The sequence below is a fragment of the Varanus komodoensis genome, unplaced genomic scaffold, assembly GCF_004798865.1.
Source record: "Varanus komodoensis strain SLA01 unplaced genomic scaffold, ASM479886v1 scaffold30, whole genome shotgun sequence".
Classification (NCBI taxonomy): Eukaryota; Metazoa; Chordata; class Lepidosauria; order Squamata; family Varanidae; genus Varanus; species Varanus komodoensis.
Genome location: NW_025335762.1, coordinates 754,395 through 780,390, shown reverse-complemented (window position 1 = coordinate 780,390; position 25,996 = coordinate 754,395). Strand labels below are relative to the sequence as shown.

The 25,996-nt window shown below is 48.9% G+C and overlaps 1 protein-coding gene across 2 annotated transcripts in view; it reads left to right on the top strand.

Moving 5' to 3' along the window:
- The first annotated feature begins 3,730 nt into the window (after positions 1–3,730).
- IKBKB (inhibitor of nuclear factor kappa B kinase subunit beta) overlaps positions 3,731–25,996 on the top strand; it is a 30,434-nt gene continuing 8,168 nt past the window's right edge. Inside the window, exons 1-17 of one of the 2 annotated variants that reach the window (XM_044437327.1) lie at positions 3,731–3,883; positions 8,387–8,481; positions 10,114–10,231; positions 10,825–10,894; positions 12,700–12,785; positions 13,698–13,787; positions 14,790–14,914; positions 15,333–15,440; positions 16,171–16,300; positions 17,850–18,044; positions 18,512–18,626; positions 20,164–20,287; positions 20,837–20,988; positions 21,971–22,032; positions 23,210–23,319; positions 24,395–24,444; positions 25,748–25,847. In XM_044437327.1, the coding sequence (XP_044293262.1) occupies positions 3,761–3,883; positions 8,387–8,481; positions 10,114–10,231; positions 10,825–10,894; positions 12,700–12,785; positions 13,698–13,787; positions 14,790–14,914; positions 15,333–15,440; positions 16,171–16,300; positions 17,850–18,044; positions 18,512–18,626; positions 20,164–20,287; positions 20,837–20,988; positions 21,971–22,032; positions 23,210–23,319; positions 24,395–24,444; positions 25,748–25,847 (1,853 nt within the window). In that variant the 5' untranslated portion in view covers positions 3,731–3,760. Of the gene's footprint in view, positions 3,884–8,386; positions 8,482–9,381; positions 9,484–10,113; positions 10,232–10,824; positions 10,895–12,699; positions 12,786–13,697; positions 13,788–14,789; positions 14,915–15,332; positions 15,441–16,170; positions 16,301–17,849; positions 18,045–18,511; positions 18,627–20,163; positions 20,288–20,836; positions 20,989–21,970; positions 22,033–23,209; positions 23,320–24,394; positions 24,445–25,747; positions 25,848–25,996 lie in introns of those variants that run through there. The other variant, XM_044437328.1, reaches the window with a different exon arrangement.

The following is a 25,996-nucleotide window of genomic DNA, read 5'->3' as shown; positions in this document are numbered from 1 at the left end:
GCCACGCACATGGTGTAGAGCTCCACAAGCAACCTCCACGGCATAGCTCATTGGCAGGGTGTTCTGTCTTCTGAACTCACCCCTTGTTGTAGGAGCCATTGGTCGGGTGAGGTGAGTTTGTTAAAGTCATGTGAAATCATGCCCTAAAAGGTCCAGAAGCTGGCAGGAAACTCAGCGGTCAGAGAAGGTTTTAACTGAAAGCCAACTTCCATGGTACCTTAGTCTTTGAAAGACACAAGAAGGGGGGGCTTGCCAGCTGCTGCTTCCTGTCAACATCTCAGGTCCTGCTTCAGGCCACATCCTTTGTATGATCCTTCCAAAATCCTCCATCCAGCTCTTACGGGACAACACGCAAGTTCAGAGCGAGTTCTTCAGTGGCGCAGCGTGGGGACAATCCAGGGACTTGCTCAGAGAGAGCAGCAGAAGCAAACTCCATTTTATTCATGTAGTTGTGGTGCTATAAATTAATTCAAAATTAAAAACTGCACCTAGGGGTCCCCCCCATCAGGGTTGGCAAATAATACTGGTGTTCTATCCTGTCAGGAATATAAGGGAACATGATGTAATGGCAGCTGAGTGGGGCAGCAGAGGAGAAAGGTTCATGGTAGGTTTCATGACTGAAGCAATTTCCGCAGCTACTTATAAGATCATGACGTCCAAAATCTAAAATTACCTAGCTCTGCCATGCATAACTTTTTCCCCTTTCCAAAAATGGAAACTTTGACGACTTCCCTGTTATCAAAAGCCGGGAAATACACGCTGGAAGATGACAAGCGCTGTTTGAAGAAATGATTCTGTGCACTCACCTGGAAACAATTCATGTTTTTCAGAGAGCCAGAGGTGTGCTCTTACTTCTTTAGCAGGGGCTCTCTCTGGTGAAATGGGCTTTTGTGTATTCCTGAAGTGGCAAAAGCAACATTTGTAAATAGTTGGATGAGTGTACAGCCTACGGACGATGCCAAGCCAACTTCCCCTCTCTGAAAAGGAGCTCCGTCTTTCTTCAGCCAGCTCTGACACTGTTTTTTAAAATGTGCTGATGAGTTGTGCAATTGTCAACACTTGCATCCTATCCGGATAAACTATGTCCATCTGGGAAAAATGATCAGAGTGGTCTGACATGGCTGCTCCTTTGTTGTATTACATTCATGCAGCCTTTTCTAGAACAGAAAACTGTGACCCTCCCCTCTCTTGGCAGCAATACAACAGAGGTCCAGAATTACATCTCCCATATAGGAGAACTGCCAATTACCTTGTCATGAATGTTGCTGGTTTCCTATCACTTTTCAAAACACAACAGCTTCCAGTTTTGCCTTGTGAAGATATTTTCATGGGTTCCGTTTAGCACTATGAAAAAGAACTTTATGGCAGTACCAAATTATGAGGGAGCAGACGGATAATTTTAACATGGCTGCAGAATACTTGGTGCTGACGTACTCTGATAGCTGAAATCATATCACCCTCTAGGCGGTTCCATGAGAACCACCCTGTCAAACAGTCAGATGCTTGGTAATTCTTCAAATAACCAGCCTCTAGGAAAGCAAAATGGAATTGATCGCTGCTGTTTACGAGATAAATCAGTTTCCAGGAAAATCCTGCCTCATCCAGCCTCCTGAGAGGTCTAGTCAAGCTTGATTTGGTTTGGCCACTGTATCACATGTATAGGAGGGAAATACACAGAAATGACTAATGGACGGGGCTGAAGTAACCTGTGCTCCTTCCGGGCATACGTAGCACTTTACAGTGGAAAATCCAGAGCAGAGTCTAAACAAGTGAGAGCATCTGCTTTTCTTGAGGTGTTTTATGCTTTTGGTTAAGGAATGTGTAAATGTTGTAATTTCCAGAGGGACAGACATCCAGTGTGTTTTGCAGTTAATTTAAGCAAGCATCTTATGGCACCTAGAAGAAAGAAGCTATCCTATGCAAGTTTAGGCAGGAAAAAAAGCCTGTCACGTTGCAGGAGGAGGCACAGTAAGAACGCCTCTTCCTTCTACCTTAAAACATTTATTACAACATGTGATTTCATGGAGTACTGCTCACTTCATCTGATGCGTGAAGTATTATTTTATGACATACCCATGTCTTGGGATGGGATTGTAAGAGGGAACTGAAATTCATTCATTGTTATTATCTTGGTAACAGTGGCCATCCACAAAACATGGGAGCATGAATGTCCTGGCTTGGTGCGCCAGCTTACATGCAACATGATTTTTGTAATGCCTCCATCCGAGAGAGAGGATGTAAGAGACGTGGCCGCTCGCTGCCTTGCAGCGGTCCCTTGCCCTTCGCCTCGTCCTAGCGCAAGGCTCTTTGCCTGCAGCGTCTGCCGCCCCCGCGCGGCTGGACCACAACACCGCGTTTATGCCACTAACAGCGGCGCACTGCCCAGCTGCTTGCTGCCAAGGGCGGGGCAGTGTGGAGGGCGCCCCTTCCTAGGGTCGCTGTACGTCAGACGCAACCTGACAATAATAAAATAAGCCATCACTTTTAATACTTCTTGAATGCATTTATTATGGGATACACTTGTGTAGATCGGAGCTCACTTTGGCAGAAGCATGAAGTTGCCAGGGAAATGTCTAGGTACGTGCCGCTTGGGTTGCATCCAATAGTGCTTTATGCTTACAGGTGTTTGCAGACATCTCAGTATCAACAGACACCCTTCTTGCCACTTACCAACACTCCGCCATGGAGAATATCCCTTGTCATCTTCCAGCGTGTATTTCCCGGCTTTTGATAACAGGGAAGTCGTCAAAGTTTCCCATCTGGCTCCCACCACCCCCAAAATACTACCTCCTTCAGCAAAATAGGTATTGCAGGGAGTAGATGCAAGGGAAAATGGCATGCCACAGCATTTTAACTTCGAAAATAAAAGATGCAGACCCAAACTTGATGGAAAAATGCCCGTCCCTCCTTCTAGGAAGCCCTTCTCTGCACTGTTTGTGGGCCTTTCCTCGATGCAGGGAAATGTTATCCTAAGGGGGAAGTGGGGAGGCTCATTTAAAAACGTAGGGTGAAATCTCCTAGGAAGTGTAAGCAAAACCCTAAATCCCTGGCTGGGGCATGCTGCGATTGGTAGGCCTTTGCTCAGTCTAAGCACGGTTTCCCCCTCGCTCTTCCCCTCTCCTCCCGGGCTGCAGACAGAGCATGGCTTCTTCCCCGAAGCAAACGGAAAATATACCCATTTCTCGCCTCTCGCCTTCTACAATGCGGGGAAAAGCGCAGAGATGTGCCCTTAGCCGGCCGACGGCGCAACGCGTTGCATCATGGTCGGTGTAGTTTTCCGAAGGCTGCCGCCGTTCCGGCCGCTGCGCGGGAGGACTACAACCCCCACAAGGCGGCGCGGGCGCGGGCCCGGGCCAGCGAGAGGAAAGCGGAAGCGCAGGGGACCCGCGTCCGCCGCACTGTCTTCCGTCTCGGGGCGTCTCGGGCGAGGGCCGCGGCAGGGCGGGAGGCCAGGCCGGCCCCGAGACAGGCTCCCCGCCCCGGGCATGCCCGCTCCTTGACGCGGAGGCCGCGACTGCGATACGCGTCTGGCCCGAGGGTCGCCCCGGCGCTGGCTCCTCTCCAGGGAAGGATGAGAGCACTCTGCCGATGCCCAGAGGCACTCTTCGTCGCGAGACGCGCCCCGCTGGAGCTGGTTCGCTAAGCCAGGCCCTCGCCCACGCCGGGAAGCCGCTGCTTCCCCAGCCGGGCTGCCGCCCGCCCGCCCGCCCGCCCGCCGCCTGTCTAGACGGAAGCCGCCGGGCGCTCGCTCGGCCGAGCCATGGCGCCGCCGCAGCCGCCGCCGCCCGCGCCGCTCCAGCCCCTGACCAGCTGCGGCCCGTGGGAGATGCGCGAGCGCCTCGGCACCGGCGGCTTCGGCAACGTGATCCGCTGGCAGCACAAGGTGAGTGCGCGCGGCGGGCGGGGCGGCCGCTGCCCCCCCCCCCGCCGCGGGCCGAGCCTCGGCGCCCCTGTCGGGAAAATCGGGGGGCGGCGCGACCCTCCTCGGGGTGGCGCCCCCTCCTGGAAGCCGCCGCCTGGCGCAGCAGGAGGGGGGAAGCCCGTTGGAAAGGGGCCTCGCCGCCTTTCCTGTGCCAGCCCTTTGCCCTCGCCCCACGTATTCTCTCGGCTTCCCCCTCGACCGTCAGCCCTCTGCATGCAGCGGATTACAGCTCCCGTCATCCTCGGATTTTTGGGTGCCGGCGATGGCAGGAGCTGTTGTCCAGCGCTCTCAGGAGGGGTCATGGGGGTGAAGACATGCATTCCTCTCTGATGGGCTTCCAAGTTTCTTGCAAATGCTCGAGAGATGTCAAGTCCTCCACCTAGAAAAAAAGAACCAAAGGCAGCAATACAAGATGGGGAATACGTGACTTGATAGAACTGAAAAAGAAAACGTTCTTGGAGTAACTGTGGACAATAGGCTAAATAGGAGCCAACAATGTGATGCAGCTGTCAAAAGGGCAAATGTTATTTTGGGATGCGTTAACAGAAGTGTTACTTCCAAATCACGAGAAGTTGTATTTCCTCTATTCTCCTCACTCGTCAGACCTCACCTGGAATGCAGTGTCCAGTTCTGGGCACCAACATTTAAGAACGGTGCAGAAAAAATAGAGAGGGTCCAAGGAAGGGCAGCAAAACTGTTCCAGGGTTTGGAAACATTGCCCTGTGAGGAGAGACTGGGAGAACTGGGCATGTTCAGCCTTGAGAAGAGAAGACAGGCAGGGGGACATGGTATCCCTCTAGAAGTACCCCAAAGGCTGTCACAAAGAGGAACGCCAAGATCTTTTCTCACTGATACCAGAGTGTAGGACACGGAATAACCCCGATTCAGGCTGGACACCAGGAAAAGCTTCCTCACTGCCAGAGCAACACGACAGTGGGACCGGCTGCCTGGAGAGGTGGGGGGCTCTCCCACACTGGAGGCATTCAAGGCAAAACTGGGCAGCCCTCTTAGTGGGAAGGTGTGACTTGGTGTCCTACAACAGCAGGGGGTTGGACTTGATGGCCTTCATGGCCCCTCCCAATTCTACTCTTCTATGATAATATATTTATTTGTATTATAGTTATATCCTGCCTGTTTTCCTTTTGTAAAGAACCTCCCTATTTTTGCCTCACAACAACCCTGTGAGGTTGCAAGACTGAGTCTCTATGGCTGGCCTAAAATCTCTCAGAGCTTCATGACCAAGGAAGCAGAACTCCTGACCCCGAGAACAGTACTCTAATCATTAGGCCACACTGGCTGTTATTATTATTAGGAGGAGGTTAATTATTAATGATCATAATTATCATCTTTATTACAAAATCAATATGCCATCCAAGAGCTGAAGCCATCAGGTATAACAATAACTTAAAGACTAAAATACAGTAATAAACCATGAATGCTGTAAAGCACAGCATAAAAATCCAATACAAAACGTAAAGCAATTCATTAAACTAGAAAGATTTCAACAGAAGCTAGGCCTGTTAAATGACCCATAAAGGCCATAAAATACCTGGGAACAGAGAGGGCAGTCTTAACCAGGCACCAGAAAGATGGTACTGTTGATACCAGGATTAAAACTGAAAGCTTTTCTCAAATGAAAAGCCTGCTCCCATTGGCCATGCAGTGTGGTGTGATAGGAGTTGTACTCTGACATATTTGGAAGGCTCCAAGTTGAGAAAGGTGGTTTTCAACTGCAGTGTGAAATTGCAGTAACTTGGAAATAAAAAGTATCAAAATGGTTTGAGTGTATACACATACTTAAAACCTTTAAAGTTTTTTTTTAAACAACAATCAGAAGTTGCTACAGTCCAGAAAAAGAGTGGTAGCAAGCGAAAACAATTTTTCTTGTGCTGTCTTTGAAGACAGAATATTTATTGTGGCCTAAGCTCTCCAGAGTTTGCTTAATGGATATACAAAGTCATCTCCTTGATAAGCTCATCCCTCCTTTCTGCAAGAGAAGAGCACTCAAGCTGGCTGACAATAAAGAACAAATGAAAACTAAGTTGTGATTAAAACAGCATGAAAAAATGAGTTAAAAGCACCATGAAAACACAGCAAAGAAATGAGCAGCACCTGCCCAATTAAAAACCCTTCAGCAGCAGTGTTTATTCAGTCTGAATAAATACATCTTTGCCTGCTAGCAGCCTGGCCTCCTTCATCAGGGAGTTTCAGAGCCTACATCTAATGAAGTGGACTTGGGCCTGCAAAAGCCATTTTACTGTTTTGGTTTTTTTTATGGGGTGGCTGGTACAGGGGGACTCAGGAAGGGGAAGATTTATGCTTCCCTTGCTATAGTCTTTGATTTTTTTTAAACCCCTCCTCTGAAATTGCTGTTTGCTTTGGGAGGAAATCCTCCATTTGGATTTCCCCACAAACTGAATATGCCAGCATCAAAGCAGAGGGATTTTCCTTGGGACTACAGTAAAGCGGGCCAGGGATGGGATACATTTCCCTTCTGTGCCTTCTTTAATGTGATTACTTCTTATCACCTCCTCACCAAAGCAGGGCTTCTGTTAAACATTATCATAATAGTGGTTTGGTCAGAAAGTTTATTTTCTTATTGGGCCCTATGCTTCCTCCTTGGCTTTAAATAAGTTGAGTTCCTTAGAGATCCTTACTTCAAGCATATGACAAAATGGACTTCCACTTGAAAGCTTAGGCCATTGTATGTTTGTTGGTCTATAACAGCCACAAGATTGTTCTTGTCTCTTTTCCCCCCGCCTTGGTGGTGCTCTTGTACAACCTCATGCTCAGAAGCTTAGCAACGAAAGTTTTTTCAGGCGTGGCGCCCAGTGGACTAGCTGGACCTTTGGTGTGATCCAGCAGGGCTTTTCTTACGTTCTTATTTTTTTTAGGAAATATATTATAGATACACAGATTGTACATAATTACAAAGTGAGCTGAGCTATGGTCCATCTAAGCTTAGTACTGCCCAGATGCCACCTTTTCTTCTCAGTCTTCTCCTCATCATAGAAACATAGAAACAGAGTGAGTCAGAAGGGTCCTCTCAGGCCATCTAGTCTGACCCCCGGCTCCAGCCTGCTCCGCTCACGACATGCCCACCATGTGGACGTCCAGCCTATACTTGAACACCCTCACCGATGGGGCCTCAACCACCTCCCGGGGAAGCCCATTCCATACCCTTGGGGTCCTGACTGTCAGGAAGTGCTTCCTGGCATCCAAACGGAACCTTGGCTCCCTGAGCTTTGCTCTGTTGGAGCGTGTTCTGCCCTCCTCTGCAGGGGAAAACAGGTCTCTTCCCACCTCCGTGTGACTCCCCCTCACATACCTGCATGTCGCCAACAGATCCCCTCTGAGTCTCCTCTCCTCCAGGCTGAAGAGGTCCAGTTCCCTCAGTCTCGCCTCATATGGCTGCCGCTTGCTTGCTGGATGGGCAGAGAGGTGGGGAGCAAGGAGGCCGTGGCATTTCCTCCACCACCACCATTATCTGGGCCAGAGCAAGGGGCGGGGGAGCAAGCAGGATGCAATGGCAAAGAGGGGCAGCAAGCCCAGGGGGCTTCAGCTGGAGGGGCTCTGCCAGGGTGGGACAATCATGAGACCGCCAGGCTTAGATGGGAATCTTTTTGAGTCCTTTGTGGAGGGCCAGAGGTTGATCCTGAGGCCTTTGGCAAGTAAGTATGTGTTCTGCTACCGATTCACTGCGGTTCCTCAGTATGATCACACATGAACTTTCCACATTATATACAGGCAGTGTATTCTGCATCGTTCAGCAAGGTTGCCAAACTCTCTAAGTGTTCGTTATTATGCTTAATAATACCCTCACCCATACATAACCCAGCACTGGGTTCTGAAGCGAGATAAGTTAATAAGTTGGCCAACAACAGTTTACTTTCCTGCCCACCCTCTCTTTTTAAAAACTTAGATTGTTGAATCTAATATTTAAATTTAGCTGTATTTATAACTAAACAGCAGACCTCAAATACAGCGGCATTTAATATCTGGATAAGTGATTATAGAAGGATGGAAAGGAAGCAATTATCATTTTGTGTATGAATTTATATGAATGCGTATTAGAAACAATTTTCATCTATGCAGTGATTTCTAGAAACAGATGGTGACTTAGTCTCCAGTGACTTAGATTAAAATTTTAGAAAGGCACCTGCAGCGTCTCCCTTCCAGCCAAATAGGGATAGTGATTTGACAGAGGCAGGTACCCGTGCATATGGAAGCTGGGACTGGCTTTTGAATCCCTTACATACGCATGCACAGGCCGAGGCATGTGGTGATGGCATATAAAAGTTTTAAATAAATAAATGCACAGTGCAATAGCCATAAGTGCAAAATACAGTACTGCCTACATGTGCTTTCTTCTTCAAATCTTAAAACAGTTGCATAGGAACTAACTCCACTATCAGGTTTGATCAGAGTCTGATGGTCAATGTGTTGTGTTCACATTTTTTACAGGAAACCGGGGAACAGATTGCTATCAAACAGTGTCGCCAGGAGCTCAGCCTTCGCAACCGAGAAAGATGGTGCTTGGAAATTCAGATCATGAAACGGTGAGCAATACTGGAAAATCAGTGGCTTGCACATTTATTATGTGGAGTGGCTTCTGTATTCAAGTAAACCATTGGGCATGGGGACTTTAATCCTGTTTGGCTGCTCAGTGACTTATTTAGCTTTCCCTAGTAGTTTGAGAGCCTCTCATTTATTTATTTCAATTATTGTAGTCCACCTCTCAGGATAGAAATCCTCCCAAATCAGCTTACAAGTAAGAAAACTTATTCTTAAAACTGGACCATAATTCAGTAAAGCCATTTTTAAGTACAACTTTTTAAAAACGTGCAACTAGAACAATATTGAATACAAAACAAACTTGGCCTTGGTGCTCCTATCAAGGCATTAAGTGCTGTTTTTAAAAGCCTTGGCATAGAGAAGTCATCGAATCATGGTGTAGTATTGTTCATAGGGGTCAGAAGGCCAACCGTCTACCCCCTGCTCAGTGCAGGACAGTGAGTTAAAACGTCCCTCTCAAATGGCCGTCCAGGAGCATCCTGATGTCTTAACCTGACTCTGAAAGGATGTCAGCATTGGTGCGAGGCAGGCCTTAGTGTAACTCGCCTCCTTTAGCGGCGACACTCAGATGCTGAGTGCAGTGCCTAGGCTGCAGTCAGGAGAGGTGCTCTGTCAGGTACTGTAGTCCCAAACCAGTAAGGCTCAACAGATCAAAACCGGTGCCTCACACCAGCCTCCAAAGCATGTGGGCAAGTAATGCAAGGGGGTCAGAACGGGGCTTCTGCTTTCAAACAAAAAACTATGTGTAAAAAAATTGCTATGCCCACAACCCACAGAGTAGTTATAACAGAAAAGTCTGTGGTGGAAGGGAAGGAAGTCCAGCCAAACCAGGGGCCAGCACTTTCCGATGTAGGTTTATAGACACTTTGGTTTTCAATTCCCAGAACCCCCTGCTAGCATGACCAGTGACCAGGAATGCTGGGAGTTGAAGTCCAAAATATCTGAATATCTCTTTTCCGTTCACACCTGCTGTATAGTATTTATCTGTGAGTATAGGTAAAAATCATGTATTTTATTAGTGATAGGATTTTAATAGCTTTAGTTCCAATTGATTTTAATTTTAATCAGATGTATTATAATTCTGCTATTTGCTATATATATGAAAAATTTTAATAGCATTTGTATTATCATTGAGTAATGTATTGAAATTCCTTGCTTGATTTAATTACTATAGTCCTCCATAATGTTTAATATACAGAATCTTGTTATATGTTTGTAATACGTGTTCATGATATTCAAAGCTATAGTTATTTAAAGTCTGCATCATCTTAAGATCTGTAGCATGAGAATAAATATATATAGCATAATGTTAAAAACTTGTGTGTGCAACTCCAGGGGAAGTGTGTTGGGCCAAGTCTCAGTTCACAAGGGGTGAGTGATGCTGAGACCTAACTGGCGGACTGTGTTTGTGCTGTAAAATATGCCCCAGAATCCTTTGCAACAGCCAGGTGTTCTGTGGCAGGTGCTCAGCGTCACGGCTGACACTCGGGTTGCACAGCAAGACAGGTCAGGGTAGGAAGTGTTTGCCAGAAGCAGAACGCTTGAAAACAGCGGCTGAAGGGGAAGTGCTGGATGCTCCTGAAGATCTTCGTGTTTCCTTTATGTCTCCCTCTCAGTCTGAATCACCCCAATGTGGTGGCTGCCCGGGATGTCCCAGAAGGGATGCAGAATCTTTCACGTAATGACTTGCCACTGCTGGCTATGGAGTATTGCCAGGGAGGCGATCTCAGAAGAGTGAGTCTTTTGCAGTATCCAGTGGTTCAGGGCGAAATGGGGAAATTGGGTAGTTTGATCTGGGTTAACCAGGCTAATGCCAGGTGTTTCTGGACAGTCTTATCTTAAAGTGTTTTTAGTCCAAGGGTGAGTAGACTTCATGGAAATAACTTTGAGGCTATTTTAACTAGATCCCTGAGATATACAACAGGAGCTTGCTGCAAAGGTGCACACTTAGAATTAAAACATTCAGAGCCTAGAAGTTTGCTTAGTGTACCAGGAACAGATGCAGCCTGTCGTGCTTCCGCATGAAAGTTCCCCTCCTCCCTGGTGTGCCAGCTTTCTGCATTTCTGGCTGGGCTCTACACTAAATGGAGGCAGGCCCAGAAGTGTGACTGGCTCGGGGGCAACGTACCTTCAGGACAGCTGTATTATGCTGCTGGGCACTGCCTGTTGCGGGTATGAATTGGTTCTAAACGTCAGCCTTGGAAAGACCTCCCTTTGCGAACTAACTGAAGGGGCCTCGAGGAAGAAAAAGACGTTATTCCGCTATATGCCAGATACGGACGGCCTTCAGGGACAGTGTCTTTACACCCTCTCTTGCAATTCTGTAGCATCTGAACCAACATGAAAACTGCTGTGGCCTGCGCGAGAAGGCGATCCTCATCTTGTTGTCAGACATTTGTAAGTACCCCGAGGCGGCCCTGGCACAGGGAGCAGAAACCCAGGCAGCAGCCTTAAGGCATGTGCGGTGGGGGCCCAGGCAGCTCTGAGCTGTAGAGCGCGGGCAAGATGCACCCGCTCTAATCCGCGCGGGTACCTTTTGTTCTATCCTCTTGCAAGCGACGGTGCTGGAGACAGTGTGGGGGCAATCGCTGTGGCAAAAGAGGAGAAGAGTTGCAGCGTTTTACAGACTGGCTTAATGAATGAATATATAAAATCATAGAAGGGAAGGGCCACTGGGTCCCTCCAAGTTAAAGCTTCCCTGACAGGTGGCTGCGCAGCTGCTTCTTGAATGCCTCTAGTGTGGGAGAGCCCACACCTTCTGGTAACTGGTTCCATCGCTATATTGCTCCAACAGTCGGGAATTTTTTCCTGATTTCTTGTGGGAATCTGTAACTCAAGCCCATTATTCCTTGTCCTGTACTCTGAGGTGACTGAGAGGAGATCTTGGCCCTCCTCAGTGTGGCCGCCTTACAGCATTTGACAAGTGTTCTCCTGTCACCCCCGTTCTCATTTCTCAAGGGTCAGCATGCCCAGCTCTTCCAGGCTCTCCTTGCGGGACTTTGTTCCCAGTCCCCTGCTCATCCTTGCTGCTCTCCTCGGAACTATTTCCAGTATGTGTGCATCTTTCTTGACGCGTGTCGCCCAGAACTGGACACAGCATTCAATACAGGGTCTACCTAGTGCTGAACAGAGGGGAACCAGGGCCTCATGTGATTGGAAGCCATTGTTCTATTAATGCAGCCCAAAATAGCATTAGCCGTTTTTTGCAGCTACATCACATGGTTGACTCCTATTCAGCTTGTGATCTACAACACTTCCAAGAACCTTCTTGTTTGCAGTATTGCTGAGCCAAGTATCTCCCGTCTTGTAACTGCCGTCCCTTTCCTGGGTGTGGGACGTGGCCTTCGTCCCCGTGCGTTCCCTTCTGTTGCTTTCTGCCCAGTGCTCCAGCCCATCGCGATCACTCACCTGCCTTCCGGGGTATTAGCCCTCCCACCCCCTGTTGTGCCGCCTGCACACCTGACCAGCATTCCCTGCACCTCCTCAACCAAGTCGTTGAAGAGTCTCCCCTGCCCTCTCCCCAGCCTGAGAAGGGGCCACTGAGTAGCGCTCTCTCGAGTCCAATTCTAGCCAGCTCTGGATCCACCTGGGAGTGGTTTCACCAAGCCCATGTCTAGCTAGTTTGTTGCTATGCCCGAGTTTAAGCTAGTCTTTCAGGTGCTTTAGCATCAATCAGTTTTTTGCTGTTTATTCCCCTACATCTTTATGGAAGTTGGAGATCTAGTTATCAAGTACCCGTAACAACAGCAATGTTTGGAACCCAGGAGTAGTCTGTATCTTATGGGACCTTAGGTTAACTATGGATTGTTTAATGCCTAAACAACACAGGGTCTCCAAGTTGGAACACTTTGCTAACAATCCAGGAATGCTGCCTCCCATGCCTTCGTCACTGCCATTTTTAATTAACAACCTGGGACTGGATCATTCCTGATTTGCTAATTGAAAGTGGAAACAACAAGGGCACGGGAGGCAGGATGCTTCCTCACTACCATTCAGCCATGGGAGCCTGTAGCTTGGAAACACATGGATTGGCGTGAACTGGGCCGGGCTCTGCCAAGGGTCTCTGTTTCTGATCCCTGCTTCTAGTGCTCTGAGCCCCTTGCCCCGCTTGACATTGCCACACTCCCATCTTTATCAACTGTGAATAGTGAGGGTAGATTTTTTTTCCCTGATAATGCTTTCTCCGTCTCACTCCATGTCAGCCTCCGCTCTCCGATACCTTCATGAGAACAGGATCATCCACAGAGACTTGAAGCCAGAAAACATTGTCCTGCAGCAGGAAGAGAGGGTGAGCGGAGTTCCTCCCTTCAGCTTTGCCACCTGGGGCTTCGGGAACTGTCACTGCTGGGTGAAGGAGCTTCCAATGGGAAGCTTAGGAGGACGGGGCGGGGCGGGCTTTGCTCGCACTCTGAGACTGACTGATTTGCCGTATTTAGTCAGGAAAGAAAGAATTAAAATGGCTAGGGGTTTCATTATCGAACTTCCTTCCCTGCTGGATCCTCTTATACAAGCCACTTGGCATTTGTGGCTGTACTTTGTAACACATCTGCTCCAGCGTGCAGCAAGCCATGGATGGAGTTGTAGTGGTAGCTTTGTGGTAGGTTGCAGCAGGTAAAGGGGTATGCTTTTTGACCTGTTGGGCCAGAGAGCTCAGCGCCTTCCAGCACTAGAATGCTGGCTCTGATTTTGTGGGCCTCTCCCTGAACTTCTGTTGCTTATGCAAACCTCAGTCTGTTCCCCATGGGGTGGCAGGGAGTGGATGGATGAGGGATCATGCCCGTCTAGAGCTCAGCACAGTAACCTGATTCGCATGAGACAGTGCAGCTCATCACAGGTTATTAGACCAGTCTCAGGCTACATGAAGGTTATGTGACCCTTGCAGAACGCATGTTCTTTGGGTTCACACAACATGACAACTCCCAAACAGGTTGGCCGTGCAAAACGGTATCCACAGTACCTTGTGTGCATGGCAAGCTCACTGCGGGTTAAATAACCCATGGCAGGCTGTTCCGTTATGTGTTGTCACACTTCTCTGGGTCCTGGGTGACAGTCCAAATTCCCTAGGTACTGGCCATCCAACACCATGTTCCTGCTGTGCATTTTGCTGCTAGTTGCAACTTTGCAAAAGCTGTCATCCTTTTTCTCTCTTCAAGCACTCTTAACATGCTCACACAAATGTCACTTCTGTGCTTTCTTCCAGCTAATACACAAGATCATTGATCTGGGATATGCCAAAGAGCTGGATCAGGGCAGCCTTTGCACATCCTTCGTCGGGACGCTGCAGTACCTGGTAAGAATTCTCCCAGGCAGGGGGAGTGTGAGTGCCCAAGGAGGATTCAGCTGGGTGGGAGGAAAGGAGGGAGCTTGTTCAGAATGCACTGAATGAACAGGATGCTGAAGTGCTAGCACCCGATAGCCCAAGGAAGCATTTTGGCTGGGTGGCCTGAATATGGCCTTCCTGGGGAAGGCCAGGACTCCACCTGGCCCAGCCTTCTGTCTCCAGCAGATACCAGGCGGATCGTTCTGGGCACTCACAAGCAAGGGATGAAGCGGTGGCCTTCTAGTACTCTTTGTCCCCAGTAGCCGGTGGTCCAGAGGTATATTGTACAGGGAAGGTCCACTTCGTTCCTGTGGCTAACAACCTGAATGGATCACCTCCATGAAATCTCAGGCTCCTATTTTAAAATCCCTCTAAGTGAGCGGACATCGCTAGGTCTTGCAGTAGTGCAACCCAGGAATGATGTCTGTGTTGTGCCAAGAGCTGCTTCCTTTTGCAAGTCCTAACCCTATCCCCTTTATTTATTTACTTAGAGCTTCAATAAACCTCCCCTGTGCTAGTGTCTCGGGACAGTTTACAACAGACAACAAGTTTAATGGAAACTAGGAATAACACAGCATGCCATATAAAACGCATTAAAACCAATTAGACAATAAAGTAATGGAAAATAAACAGGTTTTTAGAAATTGTTTTTAAAACCTGTAGGAGGGAGGAGGGTGAGGAGCATTTTAAGAGGCCTGACTGGATTCTAGTGAGCTTTCTTAAGAAATTGAGGGTGTGACTGAAGCACGGCCATCTTGGAGGCAAAAACATCTGGAGGGGTGCAACTGAAAAAAATGTTGGAGTCATGGCAATTGTAGGCCTAAACATCTGGAGGAGCATGAGTTGCCCTCCCCTGGTGCATCGTACGTATTTCACCGTACCTGAGAGCAAGTCTCGGGTGTTTGCTTCTTAATACTCGTAGGTGTGTCTAGGATTACACTGTTAGCATCTCTCTTGTTCTCAATGTTTTAGGCTCCAGAACTGTTGGAGCAGCAGAAGTATACGGTGACGGTGGATTACTGGAGCTTTGGCACATTGACGTTTGAATGTATAACAGGCTTCCGACCTTTTCTGCCCAACTGGCAACCAGTGCAGTGGTGAGCAACTTGGGGGCAGAGGAGGAATTCAGACGTGTCTCTTGCAACGTAAATTCTAAGATGAATTGTCTTGACCAAAAGCAGGGATAAGCACTTAATGCTCGTTGATGGTTGGGGTGTTTGGATTTGCTAGCATCGTCCCAAACAGCTGAGTGAGTATCTGCTGGGGCTCTGTACAGATGTGCAGCACATCTGCTCTTCCGGCTTGCGTTACATGGTGTTTGGGTACAAATGTTTCGGTTGCATTTCCCTCCGTGCCTGAGCGTGTGCCGGCTGGGGGCAGTGCTATCATACAGTGGGCCAGAGGCCCGCAGGAGCTTTGGCCACCCCCAGTCCCTTAGCCTTCAGTACACAAATGGCCGTTCCCGGGACAAAAGGAGAATGCCTGGATCTCTGAACCCTACCTTGGTTTTCATAGGCATACGAAAGTCCAACAGAAGAGTGAGCTGGATATTGTTGTCTATGAAGACTTGTCTGGAGAAGTGAAGTTTTCCAGCAAACTGCCCTACCCCAATAACCTGAACAGGTAAGGAAATACTTGCGCTTCAAGGAACAGCTGGCTACCTGTTTAGTGAGCAGTTTAAGCTGGATTTGGAGAAAAGATTTCAAGAAACTTGGATGTTTCTTTTAGGTCAATATGCACTGGGATAAGGGGTGATCCCAAAAGAAGGAGTCGTTCATTTTTTAATATTTGATCCTCCCTTTCCTCTGGCAAGCATGGTGTGGTGTTTCACCTGTAAATCTCTCACTTGTGTTATTCTGTCTTTGAAATCGGTCAGGCAGAGAAACGGAGTTTTTCCGGAGCCCATCCATTGTGGTTCATGGCTGAGCAGGCGTCTGCACCTGCCCTTTCCATTCCCATCCCCACGCTCTCACTGCTGAATTATTAAGAATGTTGTTGTTAAATAATTCAAATATAGCACTGTCCATGTACGCTTTCGTTTTCAAACTAGAGTTAGCCAAAAAATGCCATCCCTGCCTCCTGGTACCAATTCTGACAGCCAGCCGGGGGGGTGAAAGAAGCCCTGCTGGAGTTGCCCCCCAGCCCTTTGTGGGACGATAACTACATAGGCGAACAGTGGATGGGAACTGGGCGGTGGGGGTGCTGCCTGTGCTGAACAGAGAAGAAAAGGGCCCCTGTCTCCCAGACCCGCCCTTTCCTGCAGAGCAGGGATGAGGAGAGGTGCCTGCTTCACCGCCCCCGTTGCAGCAGTCCTGCTTCAGTGTTTCCCTCCTCTTTCTTTTTGTGTTCACAGTCTTTTGGCTGATAGGCTGGAGAAATGGCTGCAGCTTATGCTCAAATGGCACCCCCGACAGAGAGGCACGGATCCCAAATATGGCCCTAATGGCTGCTTCAAAGCTTTGGATGATATCTTGAATTTAAAAGTATGTTCTGTTCAGAAGAAAAGCAATGAGAGGTTTTCCTTATCTGGGTGGTTAAATTTTAAAACTTGTCAGCTGATGGGTTTTGCCAGTGAGTACGTACAAGCACAGTAGTGTTGCTGTTCATTTCCAGTAGGTCTGGCCTGTTGCGCCTAGTGGGAAACAACTTGCAGCAGTCCTTTTTGTAGCCATAGAGTCTGTGTGCCTATTCCGATTGTGTGCATCATCGTGTAGACAATCCTTACCTGCCTGTTTACAGTAATACAAGGAATTGACTGCCGTGAATTGAGATCGTCAACGTCGGGGCTCTGTGGCAAGAATGAGTGCTCCAAGGTGGGGAACAGCGTGAAGTGTACGCATGCGCTGATGTAGGAGACTACAAAATATACAGACACAGAATGAGTAGAGGAAGCGAATCCAGGTGGCTGACTCTGGAGATGAGGAATGGACCGCCTGGGGTGGGGCAGTGGCGGAGCACGACCTCCGACCAAGCGAATGCGGGAGCACCAGGGGTACAGGCACATCAGAGGCCTAATGGGACTGGAGAGAGGGAGAGACATGCAAATAATAGTTTGGCCAAGGATGCACAAGTCACTGTTTGAAAGATTACGGGGTGTTGCAACTCCAGGGGCCACAGAGCACCAAAGCGCCTGCCTTCCTTCAGCGCTGAGGATGCTTGGGAAGAAACAGAAGCCAAAGTTGATGTACAGTTGATTGAATGCATGTAGTGGTGAAGTATGGATGCAGATTATCAGCAATCAAGCACAAGGAAAGCTTTCGTCGTGGGTCTTCCCGAGGTGGCAAATGTTCCTCTCACGTACTAGTTACTTGGGCATCTTGAGCGCTCCTGCTTCAAGCCCAAGTGCAATGCCTCTTGCTGTGGATTTGATTTTATGCAGTTGCTCTCTCCTGTTCCTGAGCTAAGCCACGCTTCCTGAGAACGGGGAGCATCCCTCCTCTCCGCACCATCAGAGAAAAGAGAGCAGAAACTTGGCAACTACTTTGCTCACGTTTCTTCAAGGCACCAGATAGTTGCACCAGTACTAAACAACCATGTTTCTCTTATTTTTTTGTAAAAATTGCAGCTTGCTTGTCTGCATTTAGTATCAATGTCCTGAATATTACACATGTGACATTCTCCCCTGCATGTATAAATATTCAAATGCATGATTTATGAATACATGGAAAAGGTTCATAGTAGCAACTTCACAGTAGCTTAATTGAGTGTCCAAGGGCCTTCCTCATCTTCTTGTTGCTAAAGCGAGCGAGAGAGTGCAAATCCTGTCGTGCAAATGTGTGTACAATACATTGCTTCAACTGAATGCTCGTAAAGCTTAAGTAGCAATCACAGAATCTGAGTTGCTTGGAGGCAGCATTCAGCAGCCATGAAACGTGCCATCTGCTGCCTGCAGCGCCTCTGCCGGAAGGAGGGAGAAGCATCCGTAGCGCTAAGGGAAAGCTCTTTTGTCCTGTTTCTGGGAGGTGGGTATGGCCAGCCTCGTCTGGCAGCTGCTCAGGTTTTTCCCTGCCCTACGTGTCTTCCTTTTCGCAGCTGGTTCATATCTTAAACATGGTCACGGGCATTGTACATGTGTATGTGCTGGCCGAAGAAGAGACCTTAGAGAGCGTGAAAGCCAAGATCGAGGCAGATACCGGCATCCCAGAGCAGGAGCAGGAGCTGCTGCAGGAAGGGGGATTGGCGTTATTTCCCGAAAAACCAGCCATTCAGTATCTAGCTGACATAAAGGTGGGTCCAGGAATGTTCTCACCCAGTAGCATTTTCTGATAGCTGTTGAGATACGTCTAGCCATTACGACTACGTGCTGCTGTTTCCATCATCTGCAAGGCCTTTGAAGGCTTTGTTTTTTGTTAAAAGAGAGAAAATGAGGATGTGGGCAAATGGTTTGGTTGAGAGGTGGTTTGAGAGCCCAGAAAACCTGCTTGAAGGAAAGAAAACGGTGACAGACCAAGAGAGTTGGAGTGAGTGCACTGCTGGTTTTGTCTCGTGTTGAAAGTATTGCTGTATTTCTTAGATCTTTTTTCAGTTCGGATTCTGGACTTGTGGCACCTTTGCTGAACTGGGTATTGAAGTTCTACAGCTGCCGACCAGCCTGAGTTGCTTGGATAGGACAGGATTGTAGATGTAGATGTAACCAAATAATTTGTCTTTTCCCAGAGAATCTCCAGTGAAACTGCTCTTGCCTTTTCTTGCAGCTGAATGATGCTGCAGCTGCTAACACGGGCCTCTTTTTCCTGTTTGACAATCGGAAAGTCACCTACGAATCTCAGATCTCCCCACGGCCTCATCCAGAGAGCATTAACTGGATCCGTAAGAACTTTAATCTGGGTTTAGTGTTGCTGGGGTGGAAAGGACAATAGAAAATTTGTCCAGGAAAACTTCAAGGAGCAGTACTTGCTACTTTTGTAGCTAAAAATATGATTTCCACTCCTTGCTTTAAAAATAACGCTTCAAATTTGGCAGCTAGAAATGTTGCTTTTTGTGATACATACAAAATAAACGTATTCAGCACATTAGTGGTGCTACTCTTGAAAAGCTTGGCTTCTACTCCCCCCTCATCCAGAAAACACGCTGGGTGACTGTGGACCCCTCAGCGGCATTCAGTGTAGCCTACCTTCCTGCGTCTTTCTGGAGATAAAAAGAGGGCAGGAGTGATGGTGTGCGCTGCTGTAGTAACTCTGGAGGAAAAGGCAGGATAGAAATGAGATTGATAACTCATAACTTGGCATGACTTGCTTGCTTTTGCTTGTCAGGGATGGACAATAAACTATGCAGTATAAATCATTGTATTGCTCCAACCAATAGCAATTCTTTTAAAGCCGAGCTCTCCTCTGACTTGTGAAATTTCTCCAGCCACTGCCCTGCACATGTCACTGCTTCTTGCACCCAAAGGGGATAGGAACTACGCCGTCCGAGATGTCGACATAGCTAGATACTCAGAATTTGAAACTGACTTTCATCTTCTAGGCCTTTTGGGTGCAGGGATTAAGGCAGCTTATTGTGCCCATAGACTGCCTCTGTAGCACTTCACTGCAGGAAATGTTTGGTTCTTATCATTTGAGCAGTTCTGTGGCTTAGCTTAATTGAAACGATTAGCTTGCCCAAGGCCACCAACAATCTTGGGGATTTAAAGTTGGATCTTCTGTGACCAAAGTCAGGGAATGCTCTGAACTCTACAGACTCACTTTGGCTGTGAGCACCAAGCAAAGATCAGTGTTCCAAGAGGCTGTTTTCATGGGCAGTTATCCTGGGGTAGCAAACCATCAAATTGTTCCAATCTCTCCTTTGTTCAGTGGGAAACATAAGAAGCAGGGATGAATTGAAGGGAGTCAACAACTCCTGGCAAGTTCAGGTGTCACTACAGTTTCTTGTTCATGTAAACAGAGGTAGCTCTGTGGCGAGGAGGTGGTCTGTTTAAGGTGCAGACATTGCTTGTGTCATTCACAGAATAGCTGTCTTGGCATCCGTCAGGGCCCAGGCCAGTGTGACAAGAGTAGGGATCACCCCTCAGATCACGCAATCAGGGCGAGTTTCATTAATAATGCAAGCAAGGAGCAATTAGAACGCAAATCAGAGAGTAATTTTGGCTTGCTGATGGCAGAAACATTCAGGACTGTAGGTTTGATTTGACTCTACAGAGAATTCTGTGTGGTGTCCAGTTATTCGCAAGACTAGGGTCCGCTCCAGGCTTCAGACAACCAGAAGACGCCCACAGACACTAATCCCCACTCTCCAGCTACCAGTATGAGGCATATTAAGTTTCATAAGCTGTGAAGCTGGATTTCCCAGTTTCTTCACAGTTCCCTTGCTCTTCTTGCTGCTGATATTTCTTCTCTTTGCTCCATAGTTCAGGATCCAAAGAAGAACCTTTCCTACTTCCAGCTACGCAAAGTATGGGGTCAGGTCTGGCATGCAATCCGAAGTTTGAATGAGGACTTTAACCAGCTTCAGAAAGGTCAACGTGCAGCCATGTAGGTGATGGAACAGGGGTCCTGGGGCGGGGGGGCTGTCAGGCTTTCCAGCTATGCTTGCCCTCCATATCAGTGTCAGACCTGTGTGAACTCTGCACACTGTAACCTGCCCCACCCTGACAATTCTGTTCTAGGAGACTATAACTTGGGCAAGTGTGCACTTTTGCCTCATTGTTTATGTTTGCCCTGAGGCAAAATCTGGGGCTTTGCCCAGAAGGCCTGCTCAGTGGCCATCTTTCATGCGAGAACGTCTCGCTGCTGTCCCGCTTACTCTTGCTGCCCCTGTGGCGAAAAGCCTTGCTTGAGAAAGCAACTGAGAAAAACAAGCCCGGAGCAGTAATTATCAAGTGTATAAATCTGGCCCTTGGTACTGACATCTGTGTGGATGTACACAACTCTGAATACAGGCTCTAGTGGAACTGAACCCCGACTGGTTAAAATGTTGTGTCATTGCACAGGGGTGAGAGATACGGGATGCCAGAGTGGTGAATGCGGAGGCAAGGCAGGGCTCGGGCTTCTGTGACTCTCTCTCTCTCCTCGCCTTCCCAGGAGGAACCTGTTACGGCACAACAGCACTCTTTCCAAGATGAAAAACACCATGGCTTCCCTGTCCCATCAGCTCAAAGCGAAGCTGGACTTCTTCAAAGCCAGCATCCAGATTGATTTGGAGAAGTACAATGAGCAAATTGAATTTGGGATCAGTGAGTTTTGTTCTTTTCATCAGTTGCTAGGAAAGTCTGATGGCATCTCCCCTACTGTGTGTTTCTTAGTCTTCAGTTTACACAACGCGCTTCATACCATGCTGCTGTCAATTACTGAACTGGGCTGCTGCAGAGTGCAGGAGAGGCCGTACAAGTTTAAATTCTCGGCACGTGTCAGGAAAAAGGCTAGGCTAGAATTCTTCATGTGAACAGCTCGTTCTCTCTGCTTAGGGATTTTGTGATGTGAAGGAAAATTCCAACCACCAACAAGCAAACAATGCTTTGGCTCGATGAGCTAATTTTTTATCTTCCTATCTACAATTGATGGAGTAAGAAAGTAGATTTCTGCCCCTTGATTCCAACCACAACCATCTCTGCATGTTGTGCCAAACATTAAGCTTTGTGTCCGTGTGTGTCACAGCCCTACTTAGGATGAAGGCAGCTTCCTACTTTCCACAGGACTTTTTTCCTGGCTACAGTGTCTCAGGGCTTTCCATCAAACCACAAGGACAACCCTAGATCCCAGAGAGTCCCAAGCTTATTATCAGCCCTTATGCACTCGAGACATGGGCAAGATCTCTTTGACCTTGGTCTTCCCAGTGGGGACGGCAGCAGAGCACCTTCAGGCAATGCTCAGTTCAGATGCAGCCCATTAGAAGCGGGTTATTGAAACGGAGAAACAGCGCAAGCCAGAAGGGTCTCCCGGGCCATCTAGTCTGACCTCCGGCACCAGCCGGCTCCGCTCACGACGTGCCCACCACGTGCATGGACCGAGTCCCCACGACGCCCTTTGCGTTGGTTGAGCAAGTGCTGAGTCAGCGCTGCCCCAGTTTGCTCCGTTCTCTCATCAGACCTGGGGTTCCTCGGTTCTGCCGTGCTCCTTCGGAAGGCTCCGGTGCAGGTCTCCCTCACGCGGGAAGCGGCGTGTGGCTGTTGCTGCTCTTTCGGTGGTGCTAAAATGATTGTTTGGCTTTCTCGACAGCCTCGGGGAAACTGCTGCTTGCCTGGAAGGAAATGGCGCAGGCGGTAGAGCTCTGCGGGAGGGTAGGTTTCGGTCTGTGAAGCTTTAGTTGCTTGAATGGGGAGGGACTGCTGCTTTGCTCTCCAGCCAGACCTTGTGAGAGGTCAAGGGGATGAGAACAATTCCGGAGTCCCTGCGGGGAAGTTTCATGAATGGTTCTTGAGCTGGCAGCAGTTCATTTAGCGCAAGCCCAGGCGTGGGCTTTCACGTGTGTGGAGGTGGGGAAGGAAGGAGCAGAGCCTTGAGAGCACCAGTGCCCAAACCCAGGTGTCCCTGCGCATCTATATGCAAGTGGACATTGTTTGAAAGGGAAGCGTTCTTTGAGAGCATTTGCTGTGGCTGTCTGTGTGTTGTAGCTACAACACTGTTACCTGCACAGATCAATCCACACGATTGTTTAAAGTAGAAAGATTTGGGCCATTGACATGAATCTACCCATTGAAGTGTTTTATACCAGCAGTAACAACCTGCCCACAAGGGCTCCTCCTATTTTTCAGCCGTGGGTGGGGGGAAATTCATTGTGTTTTCTTGCCTCTGTCCCTCCCCTGTGTGGACGCTACAGGCAACAGAACGGCTTCCTCCACTGCCTTTTCCCAAATAAGCGCTACTGTAAAACAGTGTGCTAGGGTGTGCCAGTTAGGGTGTTGGACTGGGGACCGGGGAGATCCAGGTCCTAGTCCCACTGCGCCAGAAAGTTCCCTGGGTGTCTTTGGGCCAGTCACTCACTCTCAGGGTGGTTGTTGTGAGGATAAAATGGAGCTCTGTAAGCCACTTCGGGTTTCTCTCAAGAGGAAAAAACATGTGGTTATTACATTGCATTCATATCCCAACAATAATGCACCAGGACACTTTGCCAGCACTGCAGGGCTGTGTATCTTACTACTCTGCTGCCTCTTTTGGCCACGTAGAGGAGCTTCGCGTGTCTTCCCCCGGCTGGTTTGTTGGGCAATCAGCTCTAAGTCCAGGCTGAGAGGCCCTCGGGGGCAGGAGGAGAAACAGCAATGTTTGGGCAGCTGGACCTAAGGCAAGGCGAGGCCCAGCTCCTGCCGGCCTCCTTGAATCCGAGACCATTTTTTCATTGCTGGCATGGGAATGACCAAGAATGTGGCTGAAAGCTGGGAGCACATTCCCTCCCTCATGGCTAGGCAGCTCCTGATCTGCTCTCGCTCCCTTCTTGACCCCTTCCTCGGTGTTTCTAAGGAGGAAGAAGTGGAGCAGCTGGTGAAGAAGACGATGGCCTTGCAGACAGACATTGTTGATCTGCAGAGAATCCCACAGGGCCGGAAGCCAGGGAGCTCCTTGGACGAGCTGTGAGTAGCTGCTGGCAGTGTCCCTTTCCTGGAGATCACACACTCTGCCTGGGGCGACAAAACGGCCTCCTTTGCCAGCGTGTCGATCGGGCCTCTGCCTGGCCAAGCGGCCAGATGTGTGGAAACTGCATCAACCACGACCGCTTCTTCTGTGTTACCTGACACGTTGGACAGCACTTATTTCTCTGCCACTCAGGAGCTGAGCCTCTCTGGCCGCCCACAACAGCTCAGTTCATTTGACACGTCTGGCAAAAGATGCACCCTTGTGGCTGATTGACCTGGTTGGGGCAGCACCTAAATGTGCAGCTCAGACCACCCGAGTTCAGTTGTGGTTGTGCTTTTGCTTTTTGATGGGATGGTCAGGAAGGAAGTGGAAGAGGAGAACAGGCACAATTTGTGGGAAGAAAGTATGTCAAGGAGAGGGAATTTAACTGTTGGGAAGTGTGACTGACACATTCATAAATGCAAATGTAAAACTACTTTAGCATCGACATTCTGATTTGCCTTATGAACTAGTTAATTTTATTCCCATTTTACGGAACTGAGTGATTTGCTAAAGGCGATACAAGGAGTCCTGAGCCAGGCCGCTCGTCACAGTCCAGCAGCCTGCCTCTTCGCTTTGGATATTTTGTAGAAAGGCACAGTGCTGGGGTTAATAGGACAGCCGGAGGGGGCCGCTCCTCTTCCTTCCCTCCGAAATGGCCCTCAGTTCTCCAGAGGGAGGGCTTGCATCTTTTTTGACACATCTATTAAGGGTAGGGAAAAGAGGGCATCGCTCCACAATTGCACTGCTGGGCGTCCTGGCAGCATCCTTCATTTCTTGGCTTTGGGGCAAAGTACAAGAGAATGTGCCAGCAGGATATTGCCGGTTGGGGGCAGTTGGCTCAGGATGCAGCCAACAGCTGGGTCTTATCCTAGCATTTTCCTTCACCACTCGGGTGCATGGGTAATAAAGCCCATCCCACATGTAAACCTGCCCATTTCTACCTTTGGACTGTGATTCAGTTTCCTGGACCCTGGGAGCTTCAGATCTGCATGCCCAATGTTTCAAGTTCATTATCGGTTTCATTTTCAGAGAGGAACAAGCGAGGGACTTGTACCGGGAACTGAGAGAAAAGCCAAGAGGTAAAAGACTTTGTACTCTTGGAATCTTGCCGCAGGATACTTGGTTTCCAACCAGGTCATGGGAGGAGAGAAGGGGCTGCGTAGAGACCCGTGCAGCTTGCAGCTCTTCTCTCAGGATGTGCATCATCCACCCTTCTTTTCCACCGCCTTACTTCGGTTATATGCAACGCAGAACAGGGTGTGGCAGCCCTTCCAGAGACTGTTCACGTTAGCAAGCCCTTCATGTGGCCTCCTTTATGTCCACACAGTGAGGAATGGCTAAAGAATAGTTAACCTTCAGCACAGTTCCCAAACAAAACTGGTTTAGAATCCACGTTAGCAGCAGATAATATGGAATAAAATATGTGGAGTAACATACAAAGGTGTAATCATCTTCATCCTTGAATGCGCAGAGGAAAAGACGCTCAGCTGCTGCTGGGCTTTCATTGCCTTCACAGCTCTAGCCCAGAGCGCTAGTCTAGCCTCCAGTGTCTCCCAAAGGACTACATCCCTCCCAGATTTTCTCAAACCGACTTCAGCCGTGACTCTGAAATGGGCTTGCTCATACCTGCACCAGAGTGTGAACCCAAGAGCAGCACCAGGGTGAACTACCTTGGCCTGAATTCACATGACGTTTGAGTTCGGTGAGATACAGGTTAATTCATGCGGCATCCGTGCAGCACGAGCAGCAAAGCAGTCCTCCGGTCAACAGCTACGGTAACACAACACTGAGTGCAGGAAGGCTCTGTCCTGTGAGGACGTGTCGCCTGTCATCTCCTCACTTGGAGAGTTTCACCTCTCTGTGCCGAAACTCCAATTTGACTGAGCAGTGCTGAAGAAGCTGCTCTTCCGATATGGAGTAGCGACTACCCAATTTGTGCCGGAGGCAGTGATGAGTGCTGATATTAATTATGAAGGGATTGGGGCAATGCATGGGTCCAGCCTGCGGGCCGGATCTAGCCTACCGCGCCCATTTATTTGACCCTCCATAGAGCTTCTGGACCCACCGTGCGCGCGGCGAGGTGGGGGCTTGCTCATGCGGAGATCATTTTGGACTCGCTTGGAGAAAAGGATCTCCTTGTAGGCAAGCCAGCGCCTCTCTGCGCACGCCTCTCCCCCTGCCCACACCGCCTTGGTGGCCCACGCCCATTGCCGGCACCTTTCAACTGGCCCCGTTAAAACCATTTGAGGACCCCTGGTGTAATGGGTTACATTAGGCAATGCCAGAAAGGAGAGCGCTGTCCATTTCATTCAGTGCTCGTTGTCTTCAGTGCTCTCCCCTGCCCAAAGTATCGCTTAAATTTGTGGATTCCTCTCTCTCCAGATCAGAGGACTAGCGGACACTGTCAGGAGGTTGTGCGGCTGCTCCTACAAGCAATCCAGACTTTTGAGAAGAAAGTTCGTGTCCTTTACTTGCAGCTCAGGTAGGACACCTGGCTCCTCCCCCCCCCCCCCCCCCCCCCCCCCCCCGGCCGCAAATGAAGATAACGTGCTGGTTATCTGGGACACTGGAGCGTTTTGCACAGTTACCTGTTCGGTAGCAGAAAACAGCGGTGCCCCCGTTCCCACCCAC